This window comes from Podarcis melisellensis (assembly GCF_964234715.1).
Source record: "Podarcis melisellensis genome assembly, chromosome: 5".
In the NCBI taxonomy this organism is placed as follows: domain Eukaryota; kingdom Metazoa; phylum Chordata; class Lepidosauria; order Squamata; family Lacertidae; genus Podarcis; species Podarcis melisellensis.
This window is the reverse complement of record NC_138537.1, coordinates 85,696,203-85,711,467: the sequence shown is the minus strand read 5'-3', so window position 1 is coordinate 85,711,467 and position 15,265 is coordinate 85,696,203. Positions and strand designations below refer to the sequence as shown.

Genomic DNA, 15,265 nt, shown 5'->3' with positions numbered 1-15,265 from the left:
GTAAGGATGCACAGGGTGAATTAGTTAATTGCAACTAATTACATGTTTACATACCAGTGATACCTGCTTCAGCCCCCTTTTCTGGCTTACCTTCCTCTCTTATTAGGGCTGCCAGCCTATTACTGTAGTGTATTTAAAACTTTAAACATTTGCAAACCATGAAAACAGAACCAACAGAAATAAAGCCTGGTGTGGGGGAAACAACACATTGTTTTGAATATATTTTGTGTAATGCTGTGTTGCTGGTGTTTTAATTATTCAGCAACTCCCTCTTGCAGGTGTGGGAGCAGACTGGGCCACATCCAAAAGAGCTCCTTATTCATTTCACACCAGCATATTCATGTGTTACAATTATATTTTACATTTCTTCAACAAAGATTAAGGTAGCAGTTGTCTCCTCCAAGCTGTATCCTCACAACATCCTTGTGAATTAGATTGGGCTGAGAAAGGGGGAGTGGCCCAAGTGCATCCCACAAGCGCTTCATGTCTGAGTGGGAATTTGAACCTGGGTTTTCATATTCAGGTCCACTAGCCACACGGCACTATTTTGGCTCTGAACAGTTTATTTTCACAACATCCATATCCAATGCTTGGCGGGTTGCAAAGCTTTGACCATAATCCAAAGCATGGGAACGCACAACAGAATGACAAAACAGGTAGCAAAAGGCAAGCAGCAGCAAGCAGATCAAAGAATCACAGAGAGAAGAAAGGAAAGTAAATTGTTTCTTGTCTTCAACTATTCCTATTGCTTTTAGCCCATTGCTTAGTGTTCACTTGCTCCCCCTCAGCTCACCTTACCTTCTACCATTCATTTTCCTTCCTTAATTGAGCTGGATTGGGTGATAGTAAATGCCCACCCATTGACAGATACTGCTGATTTTTTCTACAGCTGCAGAAAACCCAGCTCATATCTTTCAATGGCTTTGTTTTCATAGTCCCAACCCAAGAAATAAGGAGAGGGAAGCACAGCTCTAAGGATCTGACAGGCAGGCTGGTAGCCCAGCAGACCTTTGAAAAATCCCTACTCTGATAAGACACTTGATCGCCTGAACTTGGGTGGGTGGCCCTGCAGGAGGCATATGGGAGCTCAGTCAACACAAATGACACCCCCCTCACCCCCACCCCGGATCTGCTGCCTTAAGCCATGTGGCTCTGTGTAGCTCATAATAAGGCCAACTTTGTGTTTGCGTTTAATGAAGAAAATGATTACCTGTGTCCCTGCTGCTTTGCGAAGCTACATCGTTTTCCATGTTGTAAATGACAGTTCCCTGAGAATCAGAAGAGAAGTGACTGACCACAGATTCGTGGTGGGAATGTTTATAGGGATAGCTGTCTGTAGAAGAGTCTGTCCTAGTGTCACTTGCGATAGAAGGCTCACGCCCTGATAAAAAGAAATGATAGGAGAATTAGAAGGGCAAATCTGAAAAGGGCTAAGATGGAAAACAGTAACTGAGAAGTGCTATACAATGATGTACAACAACCACTGTGCATAATAACATATCTCAGTGCAGCCAAGAACAACCTTTTTTTGCAACTGATAAATTTCCTCAAAAGCACAGGAAATGTTTTAATTACCTTACAAAAAAAAGCAACTCTTATTATACAAAGTACTTTTTTAAAACCCACTCATCTAGAATATTAAGGTGGTGTACAGCAAAACATGCAAGTACAATACAAAATAAAATAGCATAAACCAATACAAAATAAGCATCTCATCTTGCAAAAGTTTAAACTACTGAATAGCCTGTTGGCCTGAAAAGGTCTTCAAGAGATGTCCGAATCTATGCGGGAAGACTATTCCACAGCATGGGTCTGGCGACACTAACAGCCGGACTGCTAGTTGAAGCCAGTCGGCTCCTGAAACACGGGGATAAATAACAGCAGTACTCTGGATGAACTGAGTGATCAAGCTAGGACATAAGGACTCAGGTGGCACTTAAAGTATCCTGCACACAAGTTGTTCAAGATGGGGTATTGGTGACCGGACAGTACTTATTACACACCATAGGGTTGGAGGGGACACCACCGCCTCCTTAAGGGCCGCAGGCAGCACCCCATCACACAATGATGTGTTCACAACACCCTTGGTCTACCTGATCATCCCCCTCCAACTAGCTTCAACCAGTCAGGAAGGGAAGGGGGCCAGAGGGCACACGGCTGGATGCATTACCGCAAGTAAGTCAAAATCAACTGAAAATGATCCTATAGCACTGGGAGAGATGTAGCATTTTAACCTAGCTCCCTGCCACACCAAACAGTTCATCAAATGGAAAGCTCTTACGGTGCATCTGAAAGATGCTCTAGCAGTGGCAAGTATTCAAGAGAATAATGAATATATCTCCCTGGGCCTTTGCTACCTCACATGATACATGGAAAGCATGGGGGGGGTGAATTTTTAGTTCATACATTCCTCTTCTCAAAGATGAAATGAAGGAATTAATTGCTGCTGAGTTATGCCCTCCAGTCTTCAAGGCAGGAGGAAGAGCTAGTCGTGATTTGCCCTTCCTTGTGGAGCTGTTGTTGTTCAGAATGATGAGCCCAACCCATAAAAATGATGAGTCAAACCCATAAAAACAAGTGAGAAAATAGTCCCTCCTTTGTTCCTCAAGAACAGGAATTTAGGGGAAGATTTCCTGCTTCCAAATCAGGAATGCAGTAGACTTCAAGATGTAGCTCAGCCGCAAAATGACAAAAGGGCGAGGATACAAGTAGGTTGCAAAAGCTTCACCAAGGGTTGGCAAAAGCGAAAACATCAAACCTACAGTGATTGGCAACTGTGTGAACAGACACTGCTGCAAGACAGGAACTGGGCTCAGGTGAAATGTCATCTAAACCAAATCTAACCCTGTGCAATGGTCAATTCCTTGTGGGGAAAAGAACAGGTAGGCAGAAGAATTCAGAGAATCACTTGCCCCTGACTTCTGCCTTGCTCCTCTGCAAGTCCTTGTCTGTTCCCTCTTGTGTTTTTCAGTATGAAATCTAAGCACCTGAGGATTCACCAGAAGGCCATAACCTGCACTGTGGCAGCCTAACATTAACAAATGATTCCAAGTCACATTGGAAATTCTGGATATTAAAAATGGTATTTTATTTGCATACTGAGTTTTGGAGAACACTTCAACACCATCTCTTATCCAGCAAGATTTCTTTGCGACTCCTCTGCTTTCTGTTATTTCACCAGGCAAACACACCATAAATCTTGGTGACTGGCAAAAATACACGCAAAACTCTGAAACTAGAGGGCTCAAAGTTTACCTGAGTCTTCACTATCATAGTAGGTCCTGCTATACTGTTGTATGTCCACCTGTGTGGGAAGGTCCTGCGTTGACACTGGGGTTCCTCTCGGGTCTGCATATAGTAGTAGCAAGGGCTGATAATGACCCTTAATGCACTTGGTCACAACATCTTTCCATTTCGGGCCTATCTGAAATTTTTGGAAAAGTTCAAAACACATCTTAGTAGAGGTTACCTGCATTTAGTTGGAATTACGATAAAATTTAACACATCAGTAGTCAACAGAGATTCACATTGAACATAGGTTACATTAAAAATAATTCTCTTTTTTTTCTTTTGAATGAGTGTTAATGCTTACAGTTGGAGAAAGTCACGAAATCTTATTCTCCCCAGCAAGCTATATGTGCAAATGTAATACTCGCTGGAGAGGGGTTTGGGTTTTTTGGACGCATCTCCCAAGACAAACCTGAGCAAGAACTTTTAGGTTTTTGGAATTGCCCTCAGTGGATATTCTTAAAGGCTGTGTGATTTAAAGATTTTAGTGATAATTTGTATTCTCATGAGCAGATTTCTTCATGCAGACAAAAAGCTGGTAGCTGAGGACAAGGACAGCATGGCAGTAGCCTTTTCACCAGCAGTAGCCAGTGGGAAATTCTGAAATGGACCATTTTAGGGTAGGGGTGGGGGTAGCTTTTTATATGATGGATTCAAAGCTACATGGATCTGCTTAAAGGCCCAGTCCTCCAGTTTCACCAGCTTAAAGTACCACCTTACCCTCCATGTGGCTAGCATGAGCCAATAGGATTTTGGATGCGCTTGTGGACCAGCTACTCTAAATCTCCTGGTCCCTTGCCAGAATTGCTCAGCCTCCCTCCTTTGCCACCATAATATGAAAAAGACATTGGTCTTGGCAGGAATCAAATGTTGATTGACCATTATGAACTTACATACAAAAGATTTAATGTAGCAATGGAGTAACGTTCCGAGATATAAAATAAGTCGAAAAGCCTTAAAAATGAAAATGATATGCCAATTGAGTATTTACTGTTGACAAAACCTCTTAATTATTTAAATCTGAGTTGCACATACTTTCAAGATCAAAGGCTTGATGTCCATCAGAAGGAATATACAGAAAAGGATCTGTATAGCATGCAAAATACAAGTAGCATTCTGAGTGTTCCAATAACCACTACTCTGTTTCGTACAGGTGGTGACTATTACACACATGTCCAATTGATGTGCAGGTCCTTTTGGACCCAGAAAGAGCAGAATGGGTGGCAGAACAGGGTGGGGCAGGCTTATGTACACTCCGCTGATGCACATGGGGGCCAAGAACAGAACCCCCATGCAAAATGGTCACCACCTGTACTTCATAGACATGCACTGAAGTAAGACCTTAAAATGCATTTTATCCTTACACAGGGATGTTTTTTAAATACAGGTAATTTACGGCAGAGAAAGACAACCAAAAATAAATTAAAGAGGTAAAGTTCCTCTTTTAGGGGTTGTGAATATTCACATTGCAGTAGGATGGTTCCTTTTGTTACTTTTTGGCTTTTGACAAGTAGGAACAGAAGATGAGAACCACAGAGAATATCAAAGTGAACTGTATGCTCAAACTGATGGATTTCATGGCAAGTACTTCATCCAGAGCAGCAAGAGAGAAGAACTTCTAATTAGGAAACAGCATGCTTAAATGATGGCATGTTTGCACTAGCCAACATCTGCTACAGTCTGTTGTATTTCATTTTGCAGAAAGAACAAGAACGGGGAACCAGCTGGGACAGGCCACTGATGGGTGAACTACATAAGCTATTTATGATTCATTCAGCTACAAGCTTTGCAAAAGCCAGCTGTACAGAAACACCTGAGAAGAAGGGAATAAGACATAAAGCTTATAAATTGAAGGGTTCCAACCTGATGCAGGAAGGCAAACAAGGAACCCAAACGTTGCACTCTGAGCAATGCACCAAGTGTCATGATATCAGGCATTGGTGGCTGTGCTGTATGCAAGTCCACAGGTATTTGAAATGTAGACACAAGCAGCACTGACAGCCAGGAACAATTTCAGCAATGGACAATGCAAACTTAGAAATAAATACCACCCATATATCACACAACCAAACATTACACATGCTGCATGGGGAACATATATCAGAAAGGGCATCCATCGTGTATAGTCAAAGGAAGGTGTGGTTAAGTAAGCCTCCTATTTTTTCTGCCCCGCTCCATGTTTCTCCGGTACCCTACCCTCACACTCAGCATTCTTTTTCCTTTTTAAGTGATCACTTTTCTATAAGAACCTGCCTTTGCCCTGCACAGCTCTCAAGATATATGGACCAGAACACATATTGCTATAGGGAGGCAGCCCATTTCTGTTTTATTCAAATGATAAGTAGTTTCCCTAGAATAATAATCTGTAACCATTCACTACATGGAAAGCCACTGCATGAAGTGATTTAAAATGCCCTTCATATAGCAGCCGTTACATGAACACCAGCCTCTGCTCTCAAAAATAAAGTGCCTTGCTAGTGAGTGACACTTTTAGATGCAATGAGCACAGCTTACTTTGCACGTTTCCAGCACGAGATCCCTGGAAATAAACGAAAGCTGTACAAGAACAAGTTGCATGAGGTAAAGCAAGTATGAGCTGAAATGTGAAAACCCATCCTAAAATGATCTAAAAATCTTTAGGAAAAACAAAATAGACCCACATTCTCACAAACACCCAAACGTCTTTACTGAACTTTCAAATAAACAAATCTAATTTTCTTACCTCTTTGACATGAGCATCATCAAAGTACATCCACTTGCGGATCTTTGTTTGGAAGAAGAAGGTAGAGTAATGTTTTCCATAGTAACAGATCATTCCAACCAAATACAGTTCACATTGTTTTGCTCTGTCATCAGTTACTCTGAAGAAAAGCTTTTTAAAAAGAAGAAAAAGCAAAAATTGTATTGTCTTTTGTATGAAAATTGCATCTAAAAACTACTGAAAGGTAATTATTATTTTTTCTTTTAAAAAGAAAAGAAAGGAAGTTAACTATTGAGCTCAACCTTAAATCTAGCCCATGCAGTCCGTTTGATAGTAAAAAGGAACAAAAATTTAACAGCACTGGCATAAACTAAAACAAAAAGGAGAAGAGACATATTGCTATAGAATGCAATGGACTTACATCTCCCAGTTTAAGACAGGTGCCGAGGCTGTGAATGACATCCTCAGCCAGATCAGAGTGATCAGAGTCCCAAACCAGCCCAATAGTGATGATCTGGGGAGAGTTCATCAGTACACGACGAATGCGGATCTTTTCCCCACAGTTGCTCTGAAAAAAAGAGTAACAAATAAAGTCCCAGGTTAAGTAAAACTGGAATTAATGCGGCTTCCTGTTGTTTAGTATCCTCTCAAATCCTGACCTCTTTCCACCCTAAATATATTGCTCTAAGACAGAAAGGGCTTGAAATGTAACTGATTCACAAAGTAAATAAGAGTGCACGTGGTGCAGGTTTCCTTGGCTGAAAGCACCCACTGTGAGTTTAAGTAAACTGACAATATGAAACAAGGAGGGAGTCAGAAAACCTCACCCAGTTAGAACATTGACAATATTGACAATTGACAGTTATACACAAACTTGTACAATTTCCATTATGAAACCAGCAATATTTTCTACTATTTCTAGTAGGCTGATGAATTAAGACATGGCGGATTCTACAATTAGATACAGGCAGACACAGATTTCAGTAGATACCATTCAGTCTACTGCTTCTATTAAAGGAAAACAGCATATACACACCGGACAGTTTCTCAAGTCCCCCATGGTGCTGGCATTTTGTAGCAGCTCTCCAAACATATCTGGAGTGGGTTTCTCCCGTCTTTCCAGCATGCAAATTGCCTGATTGCTTTAAGTTGAGGGGGGAAATGTATAGAGCAAGAATTAAAAACATTAGACTTTGGACTGTGATCAATACTTTAATAAAGCGTATTTATCCTAAGATCTGGTGTAGAAGTACAGAGTCTCAGCTTAAAAATCAAACTCACAAGCTGAACAGAAACATGTGCATGGGCAACATATGATTCAGAATCTAATGTGCATCTGAGTGATGCTTTTAGCAATGAAGGACTGCCCTGTATTGGATACACTATTCTGCTGCTCCACATCCTACAAATGTTGAAAACTAATTGAAATCTCTTAAGATTTTATACCCAACTTTTTGTGTGCATTTCTTGCAATATAATATTTGGATAAAAGCTTCAGAATACACACAGCTTTAGAAAACAAGTTAATCAAGGAGGACAGTTCCTTTCCCCCAAAAGAGCTTACATTTAATGTCGATTGGGAGGAAGACTACAGTGACAGAGAAAGGGAGAGATTAGTTACTAATTTGATCAGAAAGGAACTTGTTAGTCATGTAAACATACAGTAACAAGTTCCTCAAGGGTGAATACTTACAACACATTGTTTTAATCATTTTCTTTCCTATATTATGCTGCCTTTTCTAAAATACTCAAAGCCACATTTGTGCCAATTAAAATGCAAAAAAGATCAGATTCTCTATTGCAGCCCCTCAGCTATGGAACTCCCTCCCAAGAGACAAGTCTCCTCAATAATGATTTTTAGGCAGGTCTTCTTAATTTGCCATGCCTTTGATTTATTTTAATTCCTACCTGCTTGCAGCTTTGTTTTGTTAGCTTGATTTAATGCTCTCTATTTGTTATATTTTATTTATTATTTTCCTGTTACAAAATTGCACACACATAAATAATAAAACATGAGACGACTGACAAAAAAAAGGGCCACGGGGGGGGGGAGGAGTGTAAAATACTAAACATATTATTTTACGGAACATAATAATGAAGCGATTACAGTAGACCAGTTCAATGAATTGTTCAACGAATCAACTTGGAAAATACAGAATAGCAGCAGTGAGCTAATGAGCAGTGCCCGCTTGTCTACACCATATTGCAATATAAATTGTAGGTATTTCTTGTCCATGTGTTGTTTAATTTGTATATTTAATCAAATCACATCATGCAGTGTAAAAATTATCTCATTTTACCTCTGGTTTTCATATTTTAAAATTTTAATTCTAATTGTCTAAAGCACTTCTTCACGCAATGCGCGTTAAACTATGGAATTCCCACAGGAGGCAGTGATGACCACCAACTGAGATGGCTTTTAAAAAGGATTAGACAAATTCCTGGGAGGAGAGAGCTATCTATGGCTATTAGCCATGATGGCTATTGCTCTGCCTGCACAGTTTGAGGCAGCAATGCTTCTGAATACCAGAGATGGACCTGATCCAGCAAGCGCCTCTTATAATTTTAGTGCTGTAAAACACAGGGAGGGGCGTCCTCTTAGAGCCAAAAGGAGGTATACAAATGCTTTTATAATATAAATAAAAGATATCTGAAAAGTATTATTATATCATGAATTGGGGGCCAATTATCAATAATATACATAACATATATGGTATGTTATGTAGATAAGACAAAGGGAATTTTTTTCCTTTTCTTTTCCATTGCAAAGAACTGAGACTCACCAGAGTGAAGTGGTTGAGATATAATGTACCATCTGGATAAAGGGCAATGGATCAGAGGTGGCACCACAACTGGTACAAACACACTAAATCAGAGAAATAAAAACCGTCAGTAGTCAAAACAGAAAACAGTTTCTCATGCACATTTCCACATTTCTATATCACAGGATTGAATTGGTTTGGGATGGTTATGTTGTGCCATACCTGCTCAAATAGGGTCATTGCAAACTTTTGATGTGAAATGCAGTGTGGGGCAGTACAGATGTCTTCTTTAGATTCATCTGCAATGTGGAAGTGAATCCGCATTAAGAGGTTTTCCTGCAGCCGGGGAGAGAGGAAATAAAAATAAGAATTATTCAACAATTTCAAAAAGACAAATAAAGGTGACATTTTAGGGTCAGGTGGGATATACCTTCTAAGTATTCTAAATTTATTTAAGAATTTAGGAGTTTGACAGCTAATGTCAAGAATGAGTTAATGTAACTCAGAAAGCTAGCCTGTATTCCATCCATATTGGATGTTACACCAAATCTTCAGGTTTTGCCATTATTAATTTTGACAAATATTCAAATGTCAGTGGTTTGGCTGAAATACAAAGCAGCATCTAAATAGTGGGCTGACAAAGGGTGACAGGCAGAGCCTAGCTATCTGCTTACTGACCTGGTATAACGTTATTATCTTTTGTTCAGTGATTTCTCAAGTACATATAATATTGGCTTAAGCAGCACTGACATACCTTTTCAGGAAAGAAAGTGAAGTAATGAAGTTGTTATAAGGTTTAATTGGGAACCTATCTGCATTCTCCATCCACAACCTTTATGCCAGCCTACCAGCCTGCAATGCTAGCAAATACAGTGGTGCCCCGCAAGACGAACGCCTCGCAAGACGAAAAACCCGCTAGACGAAAGGGTTTTCCGTTTTGGAGGCGCTTCGCAAAACGAATTCCCCTATGGGGTTGCTTCGCAAGACGAAAAAAATCTTGCATCCCCCCGCGGGTTTTTTTCGCTTTTTTCGCCCTTTTCTTAAGCCGCTTATCAGCTGTTCCGCTGATAAGCCGCTTAACAGCTGATCGCTGGAAGCCGCTTGACAGCTGTAGCGCTAATCCGCTAAGCTGTCAATGGGCTTGCTTCGCAAGACGAAAAAACCGCTATACGAAGAGCCTCACGGAACGGATTAATTTCGTCTTGCGAGGCACCACTGTATCACATTTTGTGATGACACTGTATACTGTATTTGTTAGCATCTATAAGCTGGCTTGGCAAGTCTTGAGTTCCTATCCTTTTCCAGTTTGAGCTACAAAACATTACAAGTGGGTTTTATATAACCAGTTATGACATATCATTTTACTATTGTGAGTATGGGTACGCAATATGCAAGTGACTGCCAATTAATATTACTTCCCCCTTTTCATCAGCAGATACAGAAAGGCAGCTTCACAAACCTAGCCAAAATCACAGGGAAACAGGAGCCATATCAACTAAGATTTCCCAGTTCAATTAAGTCTGGATACCATGCACCAAAAGCCCGAGAAAACAGAGATACGCAAAACACTGACATTCCAAACAGAATAAATACTGCACCTCAAAACTTTAACTAGTTATAGGGGTTTTTTTAAAAGAAAATGGTAAATATATGGCAGGGGTTAGTGGCAAGAATCATCTAAAATAGCAAAATAAGGGAGCAGATGCAACCCACTAGGCACCAAGCAGAGACATTAAATTATGCCAGATATAACATTTTCTCTTCCTGGTAAAATTAACACAATGACTTGGCCAGTACTATCACAACAGTGTCTCTGAATTCAAGAAAGATCACTTTCTTAACAGCTGACATGATTGTTTCTAGAACAATGGAAATATGGAGGATTTACCATATTTTTTGCACCATAACACTCACTTTTTGACTCCTAGAAAGTAAGGGGAAATGTCTGTGCGTGTTATGGAGCGAATGCCTGCGGGTGGCGGGGGGGATCTGCTGCAGTCGTGAGCAGAGGATCCATGGTTCCCCTTCCTTCCCTCCTCTGTGATTACAAAGCATGGATCCACATGGATCCTCAGGATTTTTGCATTGGGCTACTCCAAACTCAGTGTCAGATCACATGTCTGTGGCCACAGCATGAACCACAAAAATCATATATCCATTATTTCGTTTAGAATATTTTTTTCTTGTTTTCCTCCTCTAAAAACTACGTGCGTGTTATGGTCTGGTGCGTGTTATAGAGCGAAAAATATGGGTATGTAAGAGATGCTTCAAAGATCTGAAATTTTAAAATTATGCTTCTACTTAAGCAGCGAGAGAGCAAGAGACTGAAGGCTAAACTATATTCTTAGTAGAATTTAATGCTATCGTTATTTAAGCCCCAAACTGTGGCTTTTCTCAGTCTTATTCACAAACATACAGCTGTTTAGATGGGTTAAAATAGTTGTTAAATTCGCCTGCTTTTGCAACAGTGTTATCTTCACTATTACACTGTATAGCCTACCTAAGTGTCTCACTAGAAGCAGCTCAGCGTTCCTCACTATTACCTCTGCTGTAAAATGCTTATTATTAATTGAGAATATGGAGATTTTATCTGCTAGTTTGTGCTTAGCAAGGCAAGGCATTCTTTCCTGCAAGAATTTTCAGCTACTCCACAGAAGTCATACTCACAAAGCATTCGGCAGCATCATCCATGATGCCCAACTGGAAACGCTGTTCATCTTGAAAAGTCTTTGCAAGAGCACTACGAAGTGCATCAGATGGCAACACTTTCTCACTGCTGCATTGAAACTGGTTAAAGATACCCTAGGAGAGGAGGAAAGTTAAAGGTCAACTTTTACATGAACTCACATATCTTAAGTGAGTGTACATTTACACAAAGTGAATCCAGTTACCAGTATCTGTCATGTTATCATGTCATATATGAAAACCTTGATACTAACTGCAGACTCACCCTTTCACTCTTTTCCTGCTTTTGGCATCTTAGCTACATGTATTACTTTTATCCTGTTTTTAGTTCACATGCTCGTGCTAAATTCTTGACCTTTCTCACACTCACGTGCCTGCTTCCTCTGCTCTTGACACCACACCACCTGGAGTGTTTACTAGACTGCACCAGCATACCATCCCCACATCAGAGATTACTACCAGGGATGTTACTGCACAAAACATTTTGCATGTATTTTTGTTAACAACCCTATAAACAACCAGGCTTCAATGTTCTTAAGATACGGCAAACAGGTGGTCGTTTATAGGTTCCTGACTTGCCTGTAATAGTTAGGCATCTGACTGGCATAACAAAAGACATCAGCATCTGAAACACATATAGGGGATTTGACTATTTTAGTTTGACTGCACCTCCTTGCACTGGACTCCATTCTGCTGCAAAGGGTTCCAACAACCAGGAGAAAATTTTCAGGTGTGCAAGGGGATGCAACAGGAAAGGCACTTAAAAAGCCCCAATGTGAAAATGCAAATTGCAGTCCTTAGTTAGTACCCAATGGCAACTATTCTAAACATTCATATTATCAATAAATTGTCATGGGGAAAACATCTGCAAATATAGCTTTAGCAAAATTGGACTTAAGAATAAATATGTACAAAATATTTCATACATCCATTTTTGGTACTATCCATTTTTATTCTAAAAACAATCCTGTGAGGTAAGTTAGGCTGAGAGATTGTGTCAAGTTGAACAAACTTCATGGTGGAGTGATTTGAGACTGAGCTTCTCCAATCCTAGTTTGGCACTTTAACTAGTACACCCCAGCCATGTATGTCTTACAGTCTTAGACCCACTTGTTTGCTGATTGCTGGTACATTGATACATTTTTTTGTCTCAAATGGTTTAAATTATTCTATCCATTTTAACTCTGGTATATTCCTTTTAAAAAAATTTACTACTAAAAGCAACCCCATTTGCTTTCATCTATGGCTAGAAATATTCCAATCCACTTTTCATTACAACTAACTCAAAGCTTCTTAGTGTTAGTGACCTTAGGGACACTTCTTCCGGTTTGCAATAATTTCTACCTTTCTAAATGAGCAATTAACTTCCTATGATGCTAACGGGCTTCTAACCGTAACACTAATGAAATCTTGTGGAGGACTGTCTCCTAAGCATCACAAAATCTTCCTAGCTGGCAAAAATCAGTTTCGACATTTTGTTTACCTATTCCAAAACATGCAACGGAGTATTTTGAGCTCTTTGGAGAAAGGACAGGGAACAAACACAATAAAACGCATAAATAAAAAAAATCATGTTATCACATACCTTCCTTTGATCTATTTTTGCCATAAGATTTCAAATTCCCAATCAGTATTTCAACTTAAAATCTCAGTCATAAAGTATGAGCCAATATGGTTGTGGAGAAAGTTTTGATGGATAGGCAGGTGGGAGCTCAGGAGCTCCTGCATCTGCCTCATGTCTGCCTGGGGGCTGGAGGGATCAGCATAGCTAGCTGCTGGGGTGCCCCCCTGCAGTTCACCTGGGGAGAAGGCCCTTGCAACAGCCCTCCGGGGCTTAAAGCTAGCAGGAGAAGAGCCATGGGGCCCAGCTTAGCTTTGAACGCTCCAGATGGTGTGGTGTCAAGAGCAGAGGAAGCAGGCACTTGAGTGCAAGAAAGGTCAAGAATTTGAGAGAATAGGGAGTACTTGAGACACAGGGACTGAAAGCTACCATGAGGAGAGACTGGGAGCAAACTGGAACAAAAGGCTCAGCTAGAAGTCCTTTGCAAGAAGGACCAGGATTAGAAGCTCTTAATGGCAAGGGAAAGGGCAGGAAGAAACTGAAAGGTGCTTCATAAACCAGGATTCTAAGGAATAAGCTCAGTGGGAAGCTTCTCATTTGGGAGTAAAAGGTAACTTGGAATCTGTAAGGAAGATGCTTATTAATAGATTGTTTATTTGTAAGAATCCTGGCTCCTGATTTAAGTTTTGTAAATTGTTTAGCACTGATTGAAATGGTTCATTTTTATGTTTTCCTTTAAAATTAATAAAAATCATTTTAAAACAATGGAGTAGGCTTTATGCCTTCAAGGGTAAAAACTTTTGGGATGAAGGGTGAAAATCTACCAGCGAGTGCTTATCAAAACAATATACTCTGGCTTCTCCTCAGATCGCATCAAATCAATATGGTGTAGATTTATATATACAAGTATATATTCAATATGAGGGAGAAGGCTCCAACATTTTGTTCAAGCTCCTTGAATAAAATATTAATTTCCATCCAGTGATCTTTAATTTTTCCCCCAAACGGAAATAAAACCACCAGTAAGCGTTATTAGAATTAGACATCCTAAGAGTTATTTTCTGGTTCCATTTTCCTAATCCTAATTCTATTTTCAAAATTAAGCATAATCCGTTAGGACCTTTAATTTCAATTTTTATGTGTAATAGTTTTTCTGAATACAAATCATGAGTCATGCCACCTTTAGTCAGTCTTTTTTAATAAAGAATTTTCATAGGTGAGGAAGGAGCTTAAAAAGGCACTTTTCAACATTCATTTAAAAAATCAAATTCCACAATAAAGCAATACTACAATCATTGTATTTGCAGTCCAATGAGATTTCCCTATGAACCTTTAGGGCTGCCTGTTTACTAATATGGAGCAATCCTAGCTTCTAGAAGGGCAGGGAATTTGCACACTAGACAAGCTCTGGGCTCCTTTAGGAAGAACAGTGAGTTTGGGGGCTGCTGGGGCACCCCAGGGCATTTTCCAACAAGAAATATAATAAATAATGAATACTTAAAGTGTAGATTAGGAAAAAGGAGGGTTGGCAAGAGACTAAAGGAAAGAAGAGTGTATCATTTTAAAAGAGGCATTCACCATTCTTTCACACACCTACTTTCCTAAAACGACACCTGTGTATGACCTAAAAAGCAAGGAAAATATACATCTTGCTTAAGAAATATTGTTTTTACCTTTGTGCAAATATGTACAAATTTAATAAATAGATTAACAATTATTTAATCTGCTGTCAACAAAAATCTGCTACCAAAATAGGAGGAAATAATTTTTCTTGGACCCAGCAACATTGCCCCAGAGTAACAGTAGTCTACTTAATAACTAATGGCTAATGATAAAAAATAAGAAAGGTAATGATAGACAACAATCATTTTCCTTGCCTTTTCTCAAGACAAATGTTTCTAGTAACACTGCTGCAGATGATAGCAACTGGGGTGTGAATGAGAGACAGAGAAAAAAAATGTTAAGCCTTAATAATATTAATTTGGGGGTACAAGGCAGCCTAGTGCATGATTTAATTAAGGTTTGGGGTGGCAAAAGCTACCATATTTTTCCAGGTATAACCTGACCCCGTGTATAAGATGACCCCTATTTTGGGAAGCCAAAATTAAGAAATTTAAAAATTAAGGAAGTTGTTGAGCTTTCTTTAGGAAATTGCAAAAATAGTTGTTGAGTTTCTTTTTGCAAGCAGCTCCAGCCCTCAATTACTTAACTTATTAACCTGTGTATAAGAAGACCCGCTCCCCCCCCCAATTTCAGAAAAAAAGGTCA

At 39.6% G+C, this 15,265-nt stretch overlaps 1 protein-coding gene across 4 annotated transcripts in view; it reads right to left on the bottom strand.

Moving 5' to 3' along the window:
- The window catches only part of USP54 (ubiquitin specific peptidase 54), a 91,813-nt gene that overhangs the window by 27,621 nt on the left and 48,927 nt on the right, over positions 1-15,265 (bottom strand). For all 4 annotated transcript variants that reach the window (XM_081913458.1, XM_081913461.1, XM_081913459.1 and 1 more), the window contains exons 4-11: positions 11,419-11,553; positions 8,974-9,087; positions 8,773-8,855; positions 7,026-7,131; positions 6,411-6,557; positions 6,011-6,160; positions 3,256-3,424; positions 1,211-1,381 (exon numbers count right to left, since the gene is read on the bottom strand). In XM_081913458.1, coding sequence (XP_081769584.1) covers positions 1,211-1,381; positions 3,256-3,424; positions 6,011-6,160; positions 6,411-6,557; positions 7,026-7,131; positions 8,773-8,855; positions 8,974-9,087; positions 11,419-11,553 — 1,075 coding nt within the window. The remainder of the gene's footprint in view (positions 1-1,210; positions 1,382-3,255; positions 3,425-6,010; positions 6,161-6,410; positions 6,558-7,025; positions 7,132-8,772; positions 8,856-8,973; positions 9,088-11,418; positions 11,554-15,265) is intronic.